The sequence below is a fragment of the Alexandromys fortis genome, unplaced genomic scaffold (genome assembly GCF_014885135.2).
Source record: "Alexandromys fortis isolate MF-2015 unplaced genomic scaffold, M_Fortis_MF-2015_v1.1 scaffold_63, whole genome shotgun sequence".
In the NCBI taxonomy this organism is placed as follows: Eukaryota; Metazoa; Chordata; class Mammalia; order Rodentia; family Cricetidae; genus Alexandromys; species Alexandromys fortis.
Window position 1 is genome coordinate 7,266,024 of NW_026067953.1, and position 18,322 is coordinate 7,284,345.

Below are 18,322 nucleotides of genomic sequence, written 5' to 3' on the forward strand. Positions count from 1 at the left end.
TTATATAAAGTTTTAGTCTTTGAAAGCTATTTAGGACAATAAATACTGGTTAATAGTCATCTATAACTATCAAACTTACAGTCATTTTAGGTATGTTTTCAAAGTCATGCAGAGATATATTTTAGATAGGTAATCTTTAAATATTTCAAAGACCTACAGAATATAGCATTTAAAATGTTTTGATTTAATATTCTTTCTTTATAATATAAGACTTTTCATGACAGTGAGACATGGCTACTCGTGGCAGCACCAATCTACTTTAAAAAAGAAAGATGGGCATAGAAGAATCTCCATATGAAGTTTGTTTTCTTTATGGTTCAGGCTAGCCATTTGGGCAAGGGGCTGCCATTGCTTTGACTGCTGACAGCATGCTTCCAAATTGGACTAGCAGGACACAAAGAAAAGCAACGATCAACCTTTGCCAAAACAAGGTAAGACAGTGCTTCAAAAATTCCTGCTTCACAAAGAAGCCTGTCAGATATTCTAGGCCTGTGAATTGAAAGATGGTTGCCCCAAAGCTGCAGAGGAAAACTGGGTGACTACAGGCAATCCATCAGCTGTTTCTGTCATTTCTTTTAGTTTTGGAAGTTGCTTGCTCTGTACTTCCTGTTTGCTAAAGTAATATATCCTTCTCAGGTCTTTGATAGAGTTGAAGACTAGATAGTAGTAGTTATAGTTTCCCTTAGTTATAATAAAAGATAAATTAGGTACAGAACTTTAAACTCACCAAGGCAAGAAAAATAATAAAGTTATTCTCCCAAACTGCCAAATACAAATGAACTAAACATTGGAAATTCTTTTTTTTTGTTTTGTTTTTTGGGTTTTTTTTTTTTTTTGTTTGTTTGTTTTTTGTTTTTTGAGATAGGGTTTCTCTGTGGCTTTGGAGCCTGTCCTGGAACTAGCTCTTGTAGACCAGTCTGGCCTCGAACTCACAGAGATCCACCTGCCTCTGCTGGCGGAAATGTAATTCTTACCTGAAAATTGTTCTCAATACATATAGCTTTACTGTGTTCCCTTTTTACTTAGACAAAAAGGGGAAAATGTTGTAAAGTTATCTTTTTGTATACTGTGAAAATATGTCATTCTCACTGGTTTAATAAAAAGGTGAATGGCCAATAGCTAGGCAGGATTTTCAGGTACACAGGATGCTAGGAAGAAGGCAGAGATGCCATAAAATGCAGAATGAACATGATCTAGTGTGTAGATGAGGTAAATGAGCCTTGGGGCAGCACATAGATTAACAGAAATGGGTTAATTTTAAGTTACAAGAGCTAGCTAAAAATAAGTCTATGCTATCGGGTAAGCTTTTATAATTAATAAGAAGATTCCATGTGGTTTTTTGGGAGCTGGCAGATGAGACAGAAAAGTCAGGCTACAAGTATTAAATCCTATTTGCATTGGCAACCTTAATAGTAATTAATTTTTTTGATTTTTAAATATGTGGTTGTGTGGGGGTATTGTATGTTTTAGTTAGGGTTTGTGTATTTGTGAGAAAATACCATGAACAAAAACAACTTAGGGAAGGATTTATTATAGCTTGTAGTTTCACAACACAGTCCATCACTGAGGAAAATCAGGGCAGAAACTGAAGGTAGAAACCATGGAAGAATGTTGTTTACCAGCTTGCTCCTCATGGCTTACTCAGCCTGCTTTCTTATAGCATCCACGACCACAAGCCCTGGGGGGCACCACCCACAGTGAGCTGGGTTCTCCCATATCAAACAAGAAAATGCACTACAGGCTTGCCCACAGTCCGATTGGGTCATGACATTTTTCTCAATTGAGGTTCTCTTTTCCCAAATAACTCTAGCTCATATCAAGTTGACATAAGTAGAAGTGCCCAATGGAAGCCAGAAGAGTATGTCTGGTACCCTGAAACTAGAATTAGAGTTAGTTGTATAAGTATGGGTACTGGGAACCAAACTTGGGTCCTCTACAAAAGCAGTGCATGCTCTTAACCAGTGAGCCATCTCTCTAGTCCCCAAATTAAACTTAAAGTTGATACAGTATTAAACTTTATTTGGATTCTTCATTTAACTATAACCAAAGCAAAAGTTAGAAACTGGATGGTCTTTGTGTGTACATGGGTGTTTGCAGAAGGCCAGAGCTTGACATAGGGTTTCTTCTTTGACTGCTCTTTGTCTTATATTTTGAGTCAGGGTCTCTCATTCTAAACCAAGAGCTGACTGATTCGCGGCTAGTCCAACTATACAGATCGCTCTGGAAATCCCTTGTCTACCTACCTCCTAAGCACCGAATTACTGCCTCTCAGCATTCATATAGGTGCACTGTAAATGCTTTACCTGCTAAGCCATCTCCAAAACTCTAGACAGTCCTTCAGTTTTGACTTTTGTTTGTTTGTTTTTGAGACAGGGTTTCTCTTTGTAGCTCTGGCTGTCCTGGAACTCACTCCATAGATCAGGCTGACCTCAAACTCAGAGATCCACCTCCTCTGACTCCTGAGTGCTGGGATTAAAGGTGTGTACCACCCCCAAACCCACCAGACAGTCTTTTTATTACAGAATTTCAACTCGTACAAAATGACTTTTAACACTAAATTTTTTTTTAAAAATAATACCACATCTATTTGTAATTTGAAACTGCTTTGTCTTTTAAGCATTTCTTTTTTTCTTTTTCTTTTTCTTTTTTTCCCCCTGGTTTTTCAAGACAGGGTTTCACTGTTTGGCTCTAGCTGTCCTGGAACTCACTCTTGTAGACCAGGCTGGCCTCAAACTCACAGAGACCCACCTGTCTCTGCCCTACCCCCCCCCTCAATGCTGGACATTAAAGGTGAGCACCACCACCTGGATTCTTTTAAGTATTTTCAACCTATCAACCTATCAGGGAGAATTTTAAGGTCTATACAACATGGTAAATTTTGTTGTTTTGTTTTGCTTTTTTGTCTCATCATAATTATTAACCGCTGAGTAAAAAGTTAACTTTATGATTTTTCCCCAGCAGGGTCTCATCATGTATCCTAGGCTGACCCTAAACTTGCTTTAGACAAAGATGAACTTGACCTTCCAATCCTCCGGCCTATCCCTCCTGAGTGCTGAGATTTTAGGCATGTGCAACTACACTTGGTCCAGTCAGTGCTGCGGACTATTCCCAGGGGCTTATACTGGGCAAGTATTCTACCAAGTGAGGTATGTCCCCAGTTCCCAACGTAACTCTTAAAATTCTCTTGCTGGAAATAAATTCAATTCATTACTACAGTAAAATTAATGAGTTCTACTACACCATAATTGATTGGAATTACTATGTATGTTTGGAAGAAAGAAGACAGAGAGGCAGTGGACAAAATAGGAGGGAAAGTGAGGGAGGAAGAAAATTACTAAGATTTTTCAGCAGTGGGAATTAATCCTACTGAGAGTTAAGTATTCTACCTCCGGGCCACCCAGAGATTTTATATAATTATATATTTGTGTGTGTGTGTGTGTGTGTTCATGTGTGTATGGCAGGTGGGAGGTATGCATGCATGTGTGTGAAGGTCAGAAGCAACTTTTGGATGTCTTCTTGAAATTACTTAACGCCTCATTTTTTACAGACAGTGTCCCACTGAACCCCGAATTCACTGACTCAGCTATACTGGCTGGCCAACAGAAGTCCTTCTGCCAGAACTGAGGTCTGACTCAGAGGTCCTTTTGCCAGGACTTCCCCAGCACTAACAATACAGGTGAGCCAGCATGCCTGGCTTTTATGTGGGTGTGGTGATTGAACTCAGGTCCTCATGCTCACAGGATAAGCACTTTATCAACTGAGCCTTCTCTCTATCTCCCAAGCACATAACAACATTTTTGTTTGTTTGTTTTTTGAGATAGGGTTTCTCTGTGTAACAGTTCTGGCTGTGCTGGAACCAGCTCTAGTATACCAGCCTGGCCTTGAACTCACAGAGATCCTCCTGCCTCTGCCTACAGAGTGCTGGGATTAAAGGCATGTGCCACCATCACCTGGCTATATAATATTTATAATGCCAGCAAATCAAATATGCTTTCCCTCTCTATTAGTTCCCCTCAACCTTTCATTATTGATTCAAATAACATAGTTTCCATATAGAAAGTTTTAAAAGCATCCTTATAGAGTATATGCTTTATAAAAGAGAAAAGACATATCCCAAGAAAACTGAAATTCATCACTGAAAAGGAAAGCTGTAATGCTTCTCCAGTTAGTGAATGCTACTACTGCGTCAAACTCCGAGAACAGAAGGTTTGCTAGACCTCAGCACCAACCTCATTGCCTACTGCAAATCACCATGGATGGTGTCCCCCATCATGGATGTGTGCCCTGCCCACACAGGGGTTTTGTTCTTACTAAATGCCTTTATTTTCACTGCTACTTTATAAAGCTTAGTATTTTTCTAAAACGAAAGACTATTTACATGCAGAAAAGTTACAGATAATACTAGGAAAGGGCAGAGCCCAAAACCATGAAAAACAGAACAGTAAGCAGCAACAAAATTAACACCTACAAAAACCAAGCAGTGCAAAGTAAACAGCATACTTGAACCTACCACACAGGGCCTTTACAAAGCTCTAGAAAGCAAGCCAGGACCTACTATATGAAAATCCAGATTTCACCATCCCTTGCAAGGCCTAACATCTTCAGCACTCACCTCACGAGCCTGTGCAGAAACAATGAGGTTGAGCTGAGACTCCGCCACCCATGTAAGAAACATTTCAATTCACCAGTTTCTACCAGACCTGTCCAATCTGTGGCCAGGAGTAGCTATAAATGCAGCCTACCGGGCTGGAGAGATGGCTCAGCGGTTAAGAGCATTGCCTGCTCTTCCAAAGGTCCTGAGTTCAATTCCCGGCAACCACATGGTGGCTCACAACCATCTGTAATGAGGTCTGGTGCCCTCTTCTGGCCTGCAGGCATACACACTGACAGAATATTGAATACATAATAAATAAATAAATATTTAAAAAAAAAAAAAAATGCAGCCTACCATAAAACTGTTACCTTACTTAAAACACGAGAAGATTATTTTGGGGGGGGTTGGAGGGAAGGTAAACCAACCATACTGTTCTCCCCAGTGTGATTACGATGTCATACTGTAAAGTCACCAGGTTGGACCCATTTGTGTTCTTCTCTCTTGCTGTTTTGGTATTAACAGTTGACGACCTGCTTGTGATTCATGACTAAGTTTCATCTTCCTACACAGTGATCACTTCCATTCTACCTTCCCAGTCCTGCATACCAACCAACACACCACACCACACCACACAATCAAATGCATGCCACCTTTCAACATTTTCAGAGTATGCCACCTCATCTCAGGTGAATCCCCCCGTCTAGAAAGATTTTCCCTAACTACCAATCTACTTAGCCTGTACATATCCATCACTTAAGAAAAGTCAAGTCACTCTTAACTTTGCTTACCTTCCCATACCACTATTACCAAGTAGAATAGATAACTCTTTCAAAACAATTTTAAATTTTTTTATTATTTCTGGATAATTTTGTTCCATGTGCTTTATTTTACAATGTGGAATCCTCTAGATCCACTTCCCCTTCTCTACCCACCCAACTTTGCATGTTTTTCCCCCCATTTTAATTGAAAAAAATTTTACACTCTATCTGTGCCGCTGTATTTATAACCCACTCAGTGCATGTATTTTTGGATGTGTGTCTTTCATTTGGTCACAGTTACTCACTGCTAAGAAACTGCACTAGTAAAGAAAACCTATGACTCTTCTCCACATGTGCTATCAGGTGCCAATAGCTCCACAGCCAGGGGTGGACTCACCTCGCACTCCCTGCTGGAATTCTGTCTGACTTGACAGCTGTGAGTAGACATGGGCCCCCTGCTCTGTTCCTGTAGTTGTCCACCACTTCTGATTCTTCCAAACAATTCCCTGCATGGACTTGAACACATGTCCTCTTCCACTTCCTGCCTGTCACCCTCCTGAAGGAGACCTCTGTCATCTAGTGCTTGGTACTCAGAACATAAACAATGACTACTTGATATAACAATGAATAAATTACTGGTGTTTTCTAGGAAAGATGAAGAAAATAAATTACATACTGAACAACTCAGCCATTACTCAAAAAAAAGGAGAAAAAGTACATAAAATATTCTCAGCAGTATATAATTTCTCCTTCCTGCTTATAGAAATTAATTTTCAATTACAACTTCTAAAACATTGTTCAGTTAGATATTAGTATCAAATATCAAACACATTTAAATGTAACTAGAAATACAAAATAGCTTATTTACCTAATACACTTTTTCCCTTAATTTAAATGATGGCATTGTCTAGCATACCCAGATGTTTATACTATTACAAATAACTTTTAACCATTTACAGCAACCCAGAAAATTGCATTTGGTGCTTCTTATATGTTTCCTCTAAAACCGTCACTTCTGCCAAAAACATCTATAAAGAACTCTCTCACAAGATTTGGGTAACAAAGCGTCTGGGAATGTATTTGGCTTATATTCAACAGGACATTATATGTTTTCTTGTATAAATCATGTCCTGGAAAATGGAATGTCTTTATTTAAAATAATAACTCAGGCACACTCAACATTGTAAAGGTAGTTCCTTGTGAAACATTTTAAGCTCCTTTTGTACCCGTGGCTTTAAAACATGTTTTTATGCCTCATCTAGCGCAGTGACTGTTACTGATCATTTTATATGTACTTCTAGACTTTCTAAAATATTCTGAGGGAAAATTCCCATTTCAGCTCATACAGATATTTTAAAAAGCAGTCACTATTTTTAAAAAATTAGTTACAAAAAGCCTTTAAGGTACAAATATAGGACTTGGGATACAGCTGACTTTCCCAGCATGCACAAGACCTTGGGTTCCATCCCCAGCACAGAAAACAGTGAAGATGCCAGGCAGTGGTGGCACACATCTTTAATCCCAGCACTCAGGAGGCAGAGGCAGGCAGATCTCGGTAAATTCGAGGCCAACCTGGTCCACAAAGCAAGTTCCAGGACAACTAGGGCTGTTACAGAGAAACCCTGTCTTGAAAAAAAACAAAAACCAAAATAAAGCACTGAAAACATAGGGATAAACTGGCCAGGAAGGGCAAAAGATGTTCCTCGTGCTAGGATTAAATTTCTACTTACTTACTTTTCTTTTACATACCACAAAACTCAATGATTTTTAGTATTAATTACCAAATCAAAAACTATCATACTTTTCATTTCAATTTCATTTTCATTTAAGAAGTTGGAGAGCAATTAAGGAAATGGAGAAAGAGCAATGTTAAGAGCAATTAAGGAAATGGAGAAAGGAAAACACGCACCTACGTACATGACAATGTATGTATCTTTTAATGTCTCAGCTGTACTAGGTTTAAACAGATGCTATTTTCTCATCACTAACAAGTCCACAGGAATCCCCAACTCTGATGAACTAAGGATAAAGATACCATCCCACTCAGTTCATAGACAGGTGGTGCACTGACTAAAAAGAGCAGGGCAGCATGGGAAAGGAGTTTTTGCAACTGTGTTAAAGAGTGTTCCAGGTGAAATGCTGAAAGACTAATCCCCAAAAGGAAGGACAACAGTAACCCCTCTACCAGTCAACACTGCCTATTAAAACAGAGCATCTACAGGATGCTAGGGTTTCCCGTGTTGGGGGAATGAGTTAGCTTAACTAGTTCCTATGGTTTAAATAGTTTTCACACTTGCTAGGTAAAAACCTACTAGTGGCTAAATACTTTCTTCAAGTCTCCATCCCTTAACAAGAGAACTAAATACACCACTTAAGGCCACTGTTGTGCACAACTGTCTTAAATTACTACCTTATGATATTCGTCACGTGCCATTTCCTTTGCTCCTTGAAAGGGGCCTGTCTAGTGTTCTACACAGCAGCCAACATGAAGTCAAGCAGCTGGTCTTTATTAGGTGCTTACTGACCAGTAAAGCGCCAGGCATCTGTCTTTATGTTTCTCATAAAGGGCCCATAAGTGCCCTCAGTTCATAAGCATGGTTGCACGTACCTGACATGAACAATCACATACTCTCAGAGGGACTGACGTCATCCAGGCTGTACTGCTTTAATACTGGGGTCATATGTAACCACACTTTTCTTATGTTTGGACAGACTGAATCATATCTTGGTAGTAGTGATATAATCAACCATTCTGAATAAAACACCACTTTTTAAAGTAAATTTCCTAATATTGTCTAAATGTTGAAACAGCAGATCGACTAATCGTTAGTCTACAGAGGCTTAGAAATAAAACAATACTTTGCCTTTACAATTCAAGTCTGTGTATTTTCTTGCAACAAAAACCAATTTGTCTTTTTCAAAATTGTTTCTCCTGGCAAAAACTTTCGTTGTCTGGCCAACTTTTGTGTTAAAAATAAAATACAGTATTACAACATCAATCAACATGTAAAGTACTTAATGACTTATAAAAATATACAGGGATGCTTTTTGAAATAAGTAAGCCAATAAAGAATTTATGTATATTATCAAATCAAAAATACAGCATTGAGAAAATAGAATTGCATTTGTGTGTAGAGATATAAACGTGGCACTAAGCACTTAGGTGGTGTGAGAAAAACACTATTAGGAGAAGCTGTAAAAGGCAAGGACGATTTGAAGACATAACAACCGTCTCAGTGTTCCCCTCCTGTCTGTGCCACACTAGCTCCTTCAGCCTTTCCAAATAGCAGGTGTACAAGCTGAAGTAAGCAGCACTTTCTCTCTAAGACTTACTCCCTAGAATGAGCCCAAAGTTCCTACTTACTAATAGTGAATATTAATTATACATTACATATTAGACACAAATAAGAACCCAGGCGACCTGCACTGCCAGCTATAGTGAAGAAAAACCTAATTATTTCTACTCCTAGAAGTTTAACTAGGGGCCTGGGCAAAATCAGATGCAGTTAAGTCACAGACTCTCACATCTGACCACGGCCTACTGGAAATGACTCGGGTGACTTCTAAAAGGGGATGTGGCTGTAGACATCAGGGCACACAGCGTCAGGCTGTCAGAGCTCAATGACGTAGTACAGCACTCACTTTTTTTCCTTCCACTGATCTAGCTGAGCTCTAAGACATGGCACCATGGTTAACCCTTTGCTGCTCAGTGTTCTTTTTGGTTCACCATGTCTTCCAACTAATGTAGTTGCACTGGCTTTCTATCTAACTAGGCTGTGTTCCCAATACACAGTTCTCATTAAAGAAGCCCTTTCAACAGTGAGAGTTCAGTATGAAGGGTGCCACAGAGAACAAAAGACAAGTCGGACATTTTATAAACACAGGAATACAGAACATGGAAGGACCAAAGCTTTGGTACAAATAAAGAGATCTGCGAGGAAAGCTCAGTTTCTGTGTCTATAAAAGCAGACTGACGCTGCACACTTACAGTTGTTCATAAATGGCAAATGAGTGAAGAAATGACTAAGCACTCTAGTCTACGCTAGGTCAACTATTACAGGTACTCTCTAGGTACTGGTTCCTTGCTGCCTATTTTCCAATCTCAAATTCAGAGCTCCTATGCTGATCCATTCTCTTGAAACAAAACCTCAGAATGAAGTCTCAGAGTGAAGTTATCCCAGTGATGCCAACTCCCTTGCACCTATTACTATTTTGCTGTGTCCACTTGGGATCCCCTGGTCTAGGCCAGGTTATTTAGGTTCTACCTATGGGCCAGTGGCTCCTGTGGGCTTATGTGCTAAGTATCCATGTCACTGTTCCTGTTTTAATAGCATCTTTGTTCCATCTACTTCTACGTGTGCTTTCTAACTTCTATTTTGTGACACATGGTATCTATTTCTTAACTGCTGTGAGAACAGAGACATCTACAGCCAGTGTATTCCTAGGCTCCATTACAACTTCCCAATCACTTCAAATCATTACCAATTAAACATAGCCCCAGAGGAACTTCAAGTCCCTGGCTACTCCTAAATGAGAGAGTAAATTTAATGATATGCTACCACGGTTGGCTGTTAGGCTCAGCACAGCACTGTGAACTACCCTACCATGTGAGGTTCAAAGTACAGGAGATCAGCTTAGAGAACTGACAGAACTATGAGACACTTTACGAGCACCAAACCCAAACACACTGAGTGCCTGGTGTAAAGCCCATCCACAATGAAATCTAGTAAGTTACACTCAGCCATTCATGTCACCAACAGTGACCCAGTATTTTTACTTGAGAATATGCCCCCTCTAGCAGATCAGATGGCTTTGGGTGTAGCATGAACTATCAGAAGAAGACAAAACCATAAAAATTGCATCTGTCAAATCAGTCTCCTTGATCAACAGAACAACCACCAAAATACAGTCATAGCTCGATACCCAGGAGAACTAACAGGGCTATCCTAATGACTGGTTTCACTATATTTAGACTCAAACAGAAGCAACTGTACATGGGAATGGGAAGTGGAAGTAACACATCACTAGCCTTATTCAACTGTGCCAATGAACGGCAGAAGACCACACTTGATTCAACATAAGCACTGTTGCAGAGAACAAAAAAAAAAGACCTACTTTGCTTTTTAAGTTCTTCAATCTGTTCCTCTTTTAGATCTAACTGTTCTGTCAGTCTTGAGGCTGAATCCAAAGCAGCATTTGCTTCATCCAAATGTTCCTGGGAGAAAGGGGAAAAGGAGGTTATTAAAAAGTAGTATGCAAGCTACAGGGCTGTAAGACACTTCAGCATCGTCAACAGCTCGGCCAGTGATGACATTGAACCTCTGTGACCAAGGCAGCTCTGTACAACCTACCGACCTCACACTCTTTTACAGTGCATCACTGCCCTTTTAGAGAAACTAAGGAAAACTGCTACCAAACAATAACAACAAAAAAACTTTAAAGTAACAAGATAAAAAAATGAAAAAGATATAAAAAGTCAAGTGGTGGCTTATGCTTTTAATCCCAGCACTCAGGAGGCAGAGGTAGGTGGATCTCTGTGAGTTACAAGAACTAGTTCAAGGACAGCTAATACTGTTACTCAGAAAAACCCTGTCTCAAAACCAAAAAAAAAAAAAGTCAAGAAATACAGTAATAAATGTTTTATTCTTTTAAATCTTTGTAAGCTAACATATATAATGGGATGTTTCATTATAACTATCATTGCACAGCTTTGTTCTGTTTCTACAACAGTTGGATCTACTCTTATATGAAAACCTCATGGCATACTGTTTGTGTATTTCTCCTGTACTGTCTCGCTATCAGTTTGTGTGAGCATCTTGGACAGTTAGACAGGAATCCTTTGCTCTCTGAGCAATGAAAATGAGGTCAATCATTGATCTACTGACTAGCCTTTAACTCCTTTTTGGTGATATACAAAGAGGTTTTCCTTTACTCTTATAGCTTCTTGAGTTTAATCTTGATTAAGATCCTCCTAACTGGACCTAGTGGTTTTGTGGGAGCCTAGGCAGTTTCGTGGATGCTCACCTTACTAGACCTGGATGGAGGTGGGTGGTCCTTGGACTTCCCACAGGGCAGAGAACCCTGATTGCTTTTTGGGCTGACGAGGGAGGGGGGCTTGGTTGGGGGAGGGGGGGGGAAAGGGGAGGCGGCGGTGGGGAAGAGACAGAAATGTTTAATAAATAAATAAATAAATTAAAAAAAATTAAAAAAAAAAAAAGATCCTCCTAACTTCTAGACTGTACACACAGTCTAGAATTTATTGTGAGTTTGTTCTCTGTATTTAACTTTTTAATATAGCATTTCTCAATGAATATATTTTGACAATTCCTAGCCTATTAAATGTCAGAAGAGCCACCCAGTCTCTACACCATCAAAAGCAAGCATTCTCATATCCAGATGTGGTAGCATAGGCTTGTACTCTAGATGCAGGAGTGTTCTGCCACCCTGAGCACAGCAAGATCCTGTCTCAAAACAAAACAAAAATTATTCTCAGAAGCCAAGGCTCCTACCAGGTAAGGATTCTTGTTTTGATATAACTAGAATTTATTTCTATATATGGTGTAAGATGCAACACAACTTAATTTTGTCTGTATGGACAGTCTGCCAATATCACTCATTTTTAATTTTTATGTTTACTTTGAGAAAGAGCTTTAAGATATAGAACACCCTACATATACCAAACAGGCCTTGAACTCACAGAGATGTGCCTGCCCCTGCCTTCTAAGTGCTGTACTTACAGCCCTGCTCATCCAATATCATTTTAGAAAATTTTCTTTCTCCTTGAATTAAAAATAGTTCAAATCGGGATCTTTCCAGCACTGGCCACCATTGAGGGAGGAGCTGCTCCCTTGTCCATGCTTCTGTAATGAATAGTCCTGCAAAAGTGCTCCAGATTCCTGATCAAGAGGAATGAGCAGATGTATAGCACCAGAACCAATAATCTCAAATCCTGCAACTTTTTCCACTACAAGCTAGTTCACCGCAAGACAGAGGTCGTGTAGTCATGAAAGACAGATATGGTCAGCGAAAACCAGCTACTTCTTACATAAGGACAACCACCAGCAAGAATGCACAGGCACACTCGGCAGCATCAGGCACAGGATCTGCAGAAACAAGTACTGCCCTGATGTGGGCATGGGGCCATCTGCAGGGCCAGTGCTAGTCTGTGAAGCCAGAAGCCTAGGATGGTGAAGGGGAAGCCAACCAGCACCACCAAGAGCTCCTGAACCCCACAACCCAGAAGCAGTAAAGAATCCACTGACTTTTTTTAACAACAACAACAAAAATAAAATAAAAAGCAAAACAGCTCACATCTGCTTCATTTTAAATTCTCAAATATATTCTGGGCTCCACCTCTGGATTCTTCCTTTGTCCCATTGATCTAGACCATATTATACTGGCTCTATTTTGATACAGTCCTTCCTCACAGCTTTTCTTTGTTCTAATTTTCCTTGTTATCCTGAAGAATTTACTCATGTAAATTCCAGGCCACGGTTTTGGCCTGAGACTTGTCTGGTGTGTTACCCTGGATAGGTTACAGTACATAGTTATTCATCAGTTACTATGAAGGGCATTTTGCAAGCGTGTGTCAAGCCCTTAAGGAAAGCTCCTGAGTAATCTGGAGATCCGTGGCTGGACCAATCATAAATTCTTAAAGGCAGAGTCTAGGCTTCCCCCAAAATGACAAAATCCCAAATGACAGCAGCTTCTTCCTAAGCTCACAGAACTCCCTCCATCTGTGACGGCCCTAACTGCCTGAACTCAAAAGTTCTGTCCTATGCCTGTGAGTTCCAGCCAGGCCTTTGATGTGGTCGTCCCATCTTGACTGCCAGCCCTCCAAACTCAACCAATCATGAGCAATTTCCTGTAATCAAGTTCACGTGTGTCTACATATTATACTCATTAATGTATGGACACATAACTCCTTATTGATTCTGCTTTCTAGGGTTTGAACTCTGACGGGGTCTGAAACAAAAAAAAATTAAATAGAAATATATTATTCCAAATCTATAAATCTAAATTTGGTATTAAAAAAATTAAATATTTTTTTAAAAAAATCTAAACATTAAAGAAAAAACCCAAAGCACAACTTCATAGTGTTTATATGTACACAGTGGGTTTGCTGTGGTGGAAGTAGAACCCAGGGTATCACAGGTGCTATGCAAGTAATCTACCATTGCATCCCACACCCCAGTCCCAGACCTCTACAAAGTCAGAAAAAAAAAACAAAAACCACACAAGCCTCTTTGGACATTAGCACTTATATTTTGTTGTTTTGACATTTGTTTGAATTTTATTTTGCTTATTCACCTTTTATTTTTATTAATTTCTTCTTAAGTTTCTTCTGGCATATTTTGCTTTTCTAAAATTGATAAATTATATTTTAAATTAAGGGAAAAAAAACTGGTTTTGTAAAAGAAAAAAAAATCCAGACTTCTACTTTAAGAATCTAATAGACAAGCTAGTCTAATACCACTGGTCGCAATTAAAAGTATGATCTCTGAGAGTTTGAGGCCAGCCTGGTCTACAAATCGAGCTCTAGGAAATCAAGTACTACATAGAGAACCCTGTCTCAAAAAACAAAATAAAATAAAATATGCCTTCGTAGATACATTGATAACTTTAATAAGGTAAATGGAACATAGGAAAGCAGGGCCTATGGAAGGTGTTTGGGTCACTAGAGCACTGTCCTTCAGGAATAATGAATGCTACTGCTGCAGGAATGAGTCCTTGTAAGAAGGACAAGTTCAGGCCCCTCCTGCTGTATTTCTTTAGTTCTACAATGGGACGATGCAACAAGAAGGCCCTTGTCAGATACAAGTCCCTCAATATTGGAGTTCCCAACCCCCAGAACCATCAGCTAACAAAATTATTTTCCACAGGAAATGAGAAGCTGTGGATTCATTCTGAGTTAAGAAAAAGTAGGTTTGATCAAAGAAGACCCCCTGAGAAATATCCAATAGGAGTGGATGGCCCAGATGTCTAGGTTCTGCATCCAGAACAGTTTCAAGACTGCTGGCTGAGATGATCAAGCATCACAAAATACTCCAGTTAGGACATGATTATAATTCTAAACTTTCTTTAGGTCCCATAAGATCAGCATCCCCAGTCAGCAGGAAGTAGCCTAGAAAACTATACCCACATTCCCAAAAACTGGATTATGGATGTTTGTCTTTGTTTAGAGTGTTAGTTACAAGTTGTTATGGATAATGGGCAGGTAAAAAGCTAAACAAAGGAGATTAGATTCAGAGGTCTTGTTTTGAGAAAAAAAAGGAAGTGCTGTGAGACAATGGTCTTATACCCTGTAAAGATTTGTCAGTTGTATTGGTTTAATAAAATTCTGATTGGCCAGTAGCCAGGAAGGAAGTGGAGGCAGGGCAACAAGAACAGGAGAATGCTGGGAAGAGAAAAGACACAGTCTGCAGTCGTCACAGAGGAAGCAAGATGAGAATGCCTCGCTGATAAAAGGTACCAAGCCACGTGGCTAACACAGACAAGAACTACGGGTTGATGAAGGATATAAGAGTTAATAAGAATCTTGAGCTAATAGGACAACCAATTTATAATTAATGTAGACCTCTGTGCGTTTCCTTGGGGCTGAATGACTGCAGGATTGGGCAGTATAAAAATCTCAGGCAACAGAAGTCACTTTGGTGTCATATCTCTGCAGCAGGGTTGATTTCACCCATACCTTCCTTACGACTTTTATATATAACATAGAAAATAATAAGGAAAAAAAATTCAAGAGGCTTTAAAAGAAAAGACTGAGCATGGTGATTCACTCCTGTAATCGGCATCTGGAAGGCTGAGGCAAGAACCAATTACTGAGAGCTCAAGTACAGTCTGGGCTACAAAATGAAACCCTGACGTAAAAAACAAAAACAAGACAAACTCGCTCAAATTGCTAGAATCAGTAATAAGGGAGGGAACCCTTCTTGTTCTAAAAGATCAAACAATATATAATATTAATACATAACAAATACAATATACAAAATATTTTATTCAAAACAGAAAAGTTCAACTTAATCTTGTAGATGAATTAGTTTTCATTTTGCAGAGTCCCCAAGATACTGAGGTATGCTAAAGCATTTAAAGTTCCTTTTATCTCACGTTCACTTATGTCACCTGTGAGATGCTGTAGAAGGCTGAATACAATCACTCAAACATTAAATAGTAAATGAATGGTTTATGAGAATATTTCCAAGACACAGCTCTTAAAAGAAAGCATTTTGCCTACCTGCAGGGATAACACTTTTCCTTCCAGAGTCTCTGCTTTCTTCTTCCATTCAGCTAAGATATGGTTTTGCTTTTCTAATTCAGCAGAATACATAGCTTTTTCCTCTAAGAACAAAGGAAAGTTACAGTAATATTTTCCAACAGTGTATAAAGCTGGAATTTTACATCACTTGGGCTTTTAATAATTAAAAACAAAACATTTAAACATCTCAAAAGGGAAGTGCAAATGTCTCACAAAGACATATCAAGTGGCACTGACACCAGGAGCCGTGAGCCTCATAGGCTCTTCTCCCCATGTGATGACCCCATTCTGCCTCCCCTTTAGCAACACTCTCTACAGCCTCTTTGTCCACGCCTTTGTTCTCATAGTCAGTCTAGCAATTACATTAAAAATAGTCTTTTTATTTTTCAGAGCCACTCCGTAGCCCTGGCTGATGTGTAACTCAGAGATCAGCCCACCTTTGCCTCTGGAATGCTTGGATTAAAGGTGTGAACTACCCACCTGGAAATCATATATTGAATTTCAACTAGATGGACAGCCCTAAGGGGTCACACAATTACAAATTTAAAGATTTTCTTAGGCACAAAAATATCCTCTATCCCCCCTATCAAACTAACAGTTAACCCAATTAATAATCACCAGATGTACTGAGTCAACAGATTGATGGGTCAGTGATTTAAAGTGGGTAAACCTAATGATGGTAGGGAGAATGTGACAAAGCAAACTTTTTTCTTAGAATAAAAATGTTCTGTCTGTTTGAGTGTCTCTAAAACAGTACTTTTCCATTTGGAATAGAAAATGTAGCCACCTCAAAGCACAAATGAACAGCTAAGAACAAGCTAGTATTTCAAAGGTCAGTTATTACAATTATTAACACTTAAAAGGGGCTTCAAGGGCTGGAGAGATGGCTCAGAGGTTAAGAGCACTGGCTGCTCTTCCAAAGGTCCTGAGTTTAATTCCCAGCAACCACATGATGGCTCATAACCATCCAAAATGAGATCTGGTGTCCTCTCTGGCCTGCAGGCATATAGAACACTGTATACATAATAAATAAAAAAAAAGGACTTCAAACTCTAGCATCTCAAACCTAATCATGCTAAGAGTGTCATTCTCCTCTTGTATGTGCTTCTTTTACATTCTCTCTCTCTCTTTCTGTTTTTGACTTTTTTTTCTTTTTCTTTTTGCAGGAATGGGGGTTATTTCAAGACAGGGTTTCTGTGTAGCTTTGGAGCCTGTCCTGGAACTAGCTCTTGTAGACCAGGCTAGCCTTGAACTCACAGAGATCAGCCTGCTTCTGCCTCCTGAGTGTTGGGATTAAAGGCGTGCGCCATCACTGCCCAGCTGGTTTTTGAAATTTTTGAGTCAGGGTCTTCTCTACGTACACTGGCTGTCCTCGAACTCATTGTGTAGATCAGGCTTGTCTCAAACTCACAGACACCGGCCTGCCTTTGTCACCCTAGTTTGGGTATTCATGGTGCTGTCACCACATCCAGCCCCTTATTTATTTCGTGTGCATGTCTGAGTGCACTTGGACAACAGTGTGTGTGTGGAGGTCAGGAGAACTTGCAAGAATGGGTTCTCTCCTTCCACCATGTGGGTCCTGGGGAATCAAACTCAGGTCCTCATACTTAGCAGCAAACACCTGTTCACTGAGTCAACTCAGCAGCCCTGAATAATCTCCTTTATCACTTGATTCTCCTTCTTCATTTTATTTACCTTTCTAAGTCCTCAACTTTTGGCTCAGCATTTAAGTGCACTCGCTGCTCTTCCAGAGGACACAGGATCAATTCCTAGCACCCATATGGCAGCTTACAAATGTCTGTAAACTCCAGTTCCAGGGATCCAACATCCTCATATAGACAAATGTGCAGGCAAAACACCAACACACATAAAATAAATACATAAAATATTTTTTAAATAAGTTGGATGGCAGTGGCGCACACCTTTAATCCCAGCACTCAGGAGTCAGAGGCAGGCGGATGGATCTCTATGAGTTTGAAGCCAGCCTGATCTACAGAGTGCATTCCAGGATAGCCAGGGTTACACAGAGACACCCTGTCTCAAAAAGCAAAAACAAACAAAAATCCAAAAAACAACAAAAAACAGTTATACTCCTCAACTTTCACCTTAATTAGTAATAATATATTAAACTTTTTTTAAAATTCAAAATAGCTTTAGTCATAAAAGAAGTGTGAATTTACTTGGTGGTGGTGACATTTAAGGATTTCCTATACCTAACTTCATATTCAAATAAGGCAAAGTTACCATAACCAAAATTTTTCTTCACTAAGACATCAGCCAAGTAGGTAACATACCTTGTTGGAAGTGCTCGAGAACCATCTGCAGATTGGCTAGTGACAGAGCATACTGCTTTACTTGTTCCTGAGAGACAGAAAGCTGCAGGGCAGTCTCATCCCTCTGCTTGGAGACCGTGCTCAATTGTTCTTGCAACGATTCTACTTGCACACTGGCTTGATGACTTCAAATAAAAGAATACAAGCAAACTGCTTCATCTACTTAAGTAATTTAACAAAAAATACTCTCCTTACATCTTAACACATTAAATTCCAGTTAGATTGCAAGGTATTTAGTGAGCATGTAGCAAAACAAATAAGTTTCTCAGGCATGGAGTCTAATCACACCTTTCTGCACCTCACACAAGGAATCATGGTGAACCCAGAACTTTCCGATGGTCATCCCACTGACAAGTTGTTCTGATTGCTTATCTTTTTC

The 18,322-nt window shown here is 39.5% G+C and overlaps 1 protein-coding gene and 1 pseudogene across 3 annotated transcripts in view; one reads left to right on the forward strand and one right to left on the reverse strand.

Moving 5' to 3' along the window:
- Trip11 (thyroid hormone receptor interactor 11) overlaps positions 1 to 18,322 on the reverse strand; it is a 74,439-nt gene that overhangs the window by 17,046 nt on the left and 39,071 nt on the right. For 2 of the 3 annotated variants that reach the window (XM_050151442.1, XM_050151441.1), the window contains exons 14-16: positions 17,905 to 18,068; positions 15,590 to 15,693; positions 10,468 to 10,567 (exon numbers count right to left, since the gene is read on the reverse strand). In XM_050151442.1, coding sequence (XP_050007399.1) covers positions 10,468 to 10,567; positions 15,590 to 15,693; positions 17,905 to 18,068 — 368 coding nt within the window. Of the gene's footprint in view, positions 1 to 5,749; positions 5,909 to 10,467; positions 10,568 to 15,589; positions 15,694 to 17,904; positions 18,069 to 18,322 lie in introns of all 3 variants that reach the window. The other variant, XR_007593458.1, reaches the window with a different exon arrangement.
- LOC126507174 (60S ribosomal protein L28-like) lies at positions 10,660 to 13,613 on the forward strand (annotated as a pseudogene).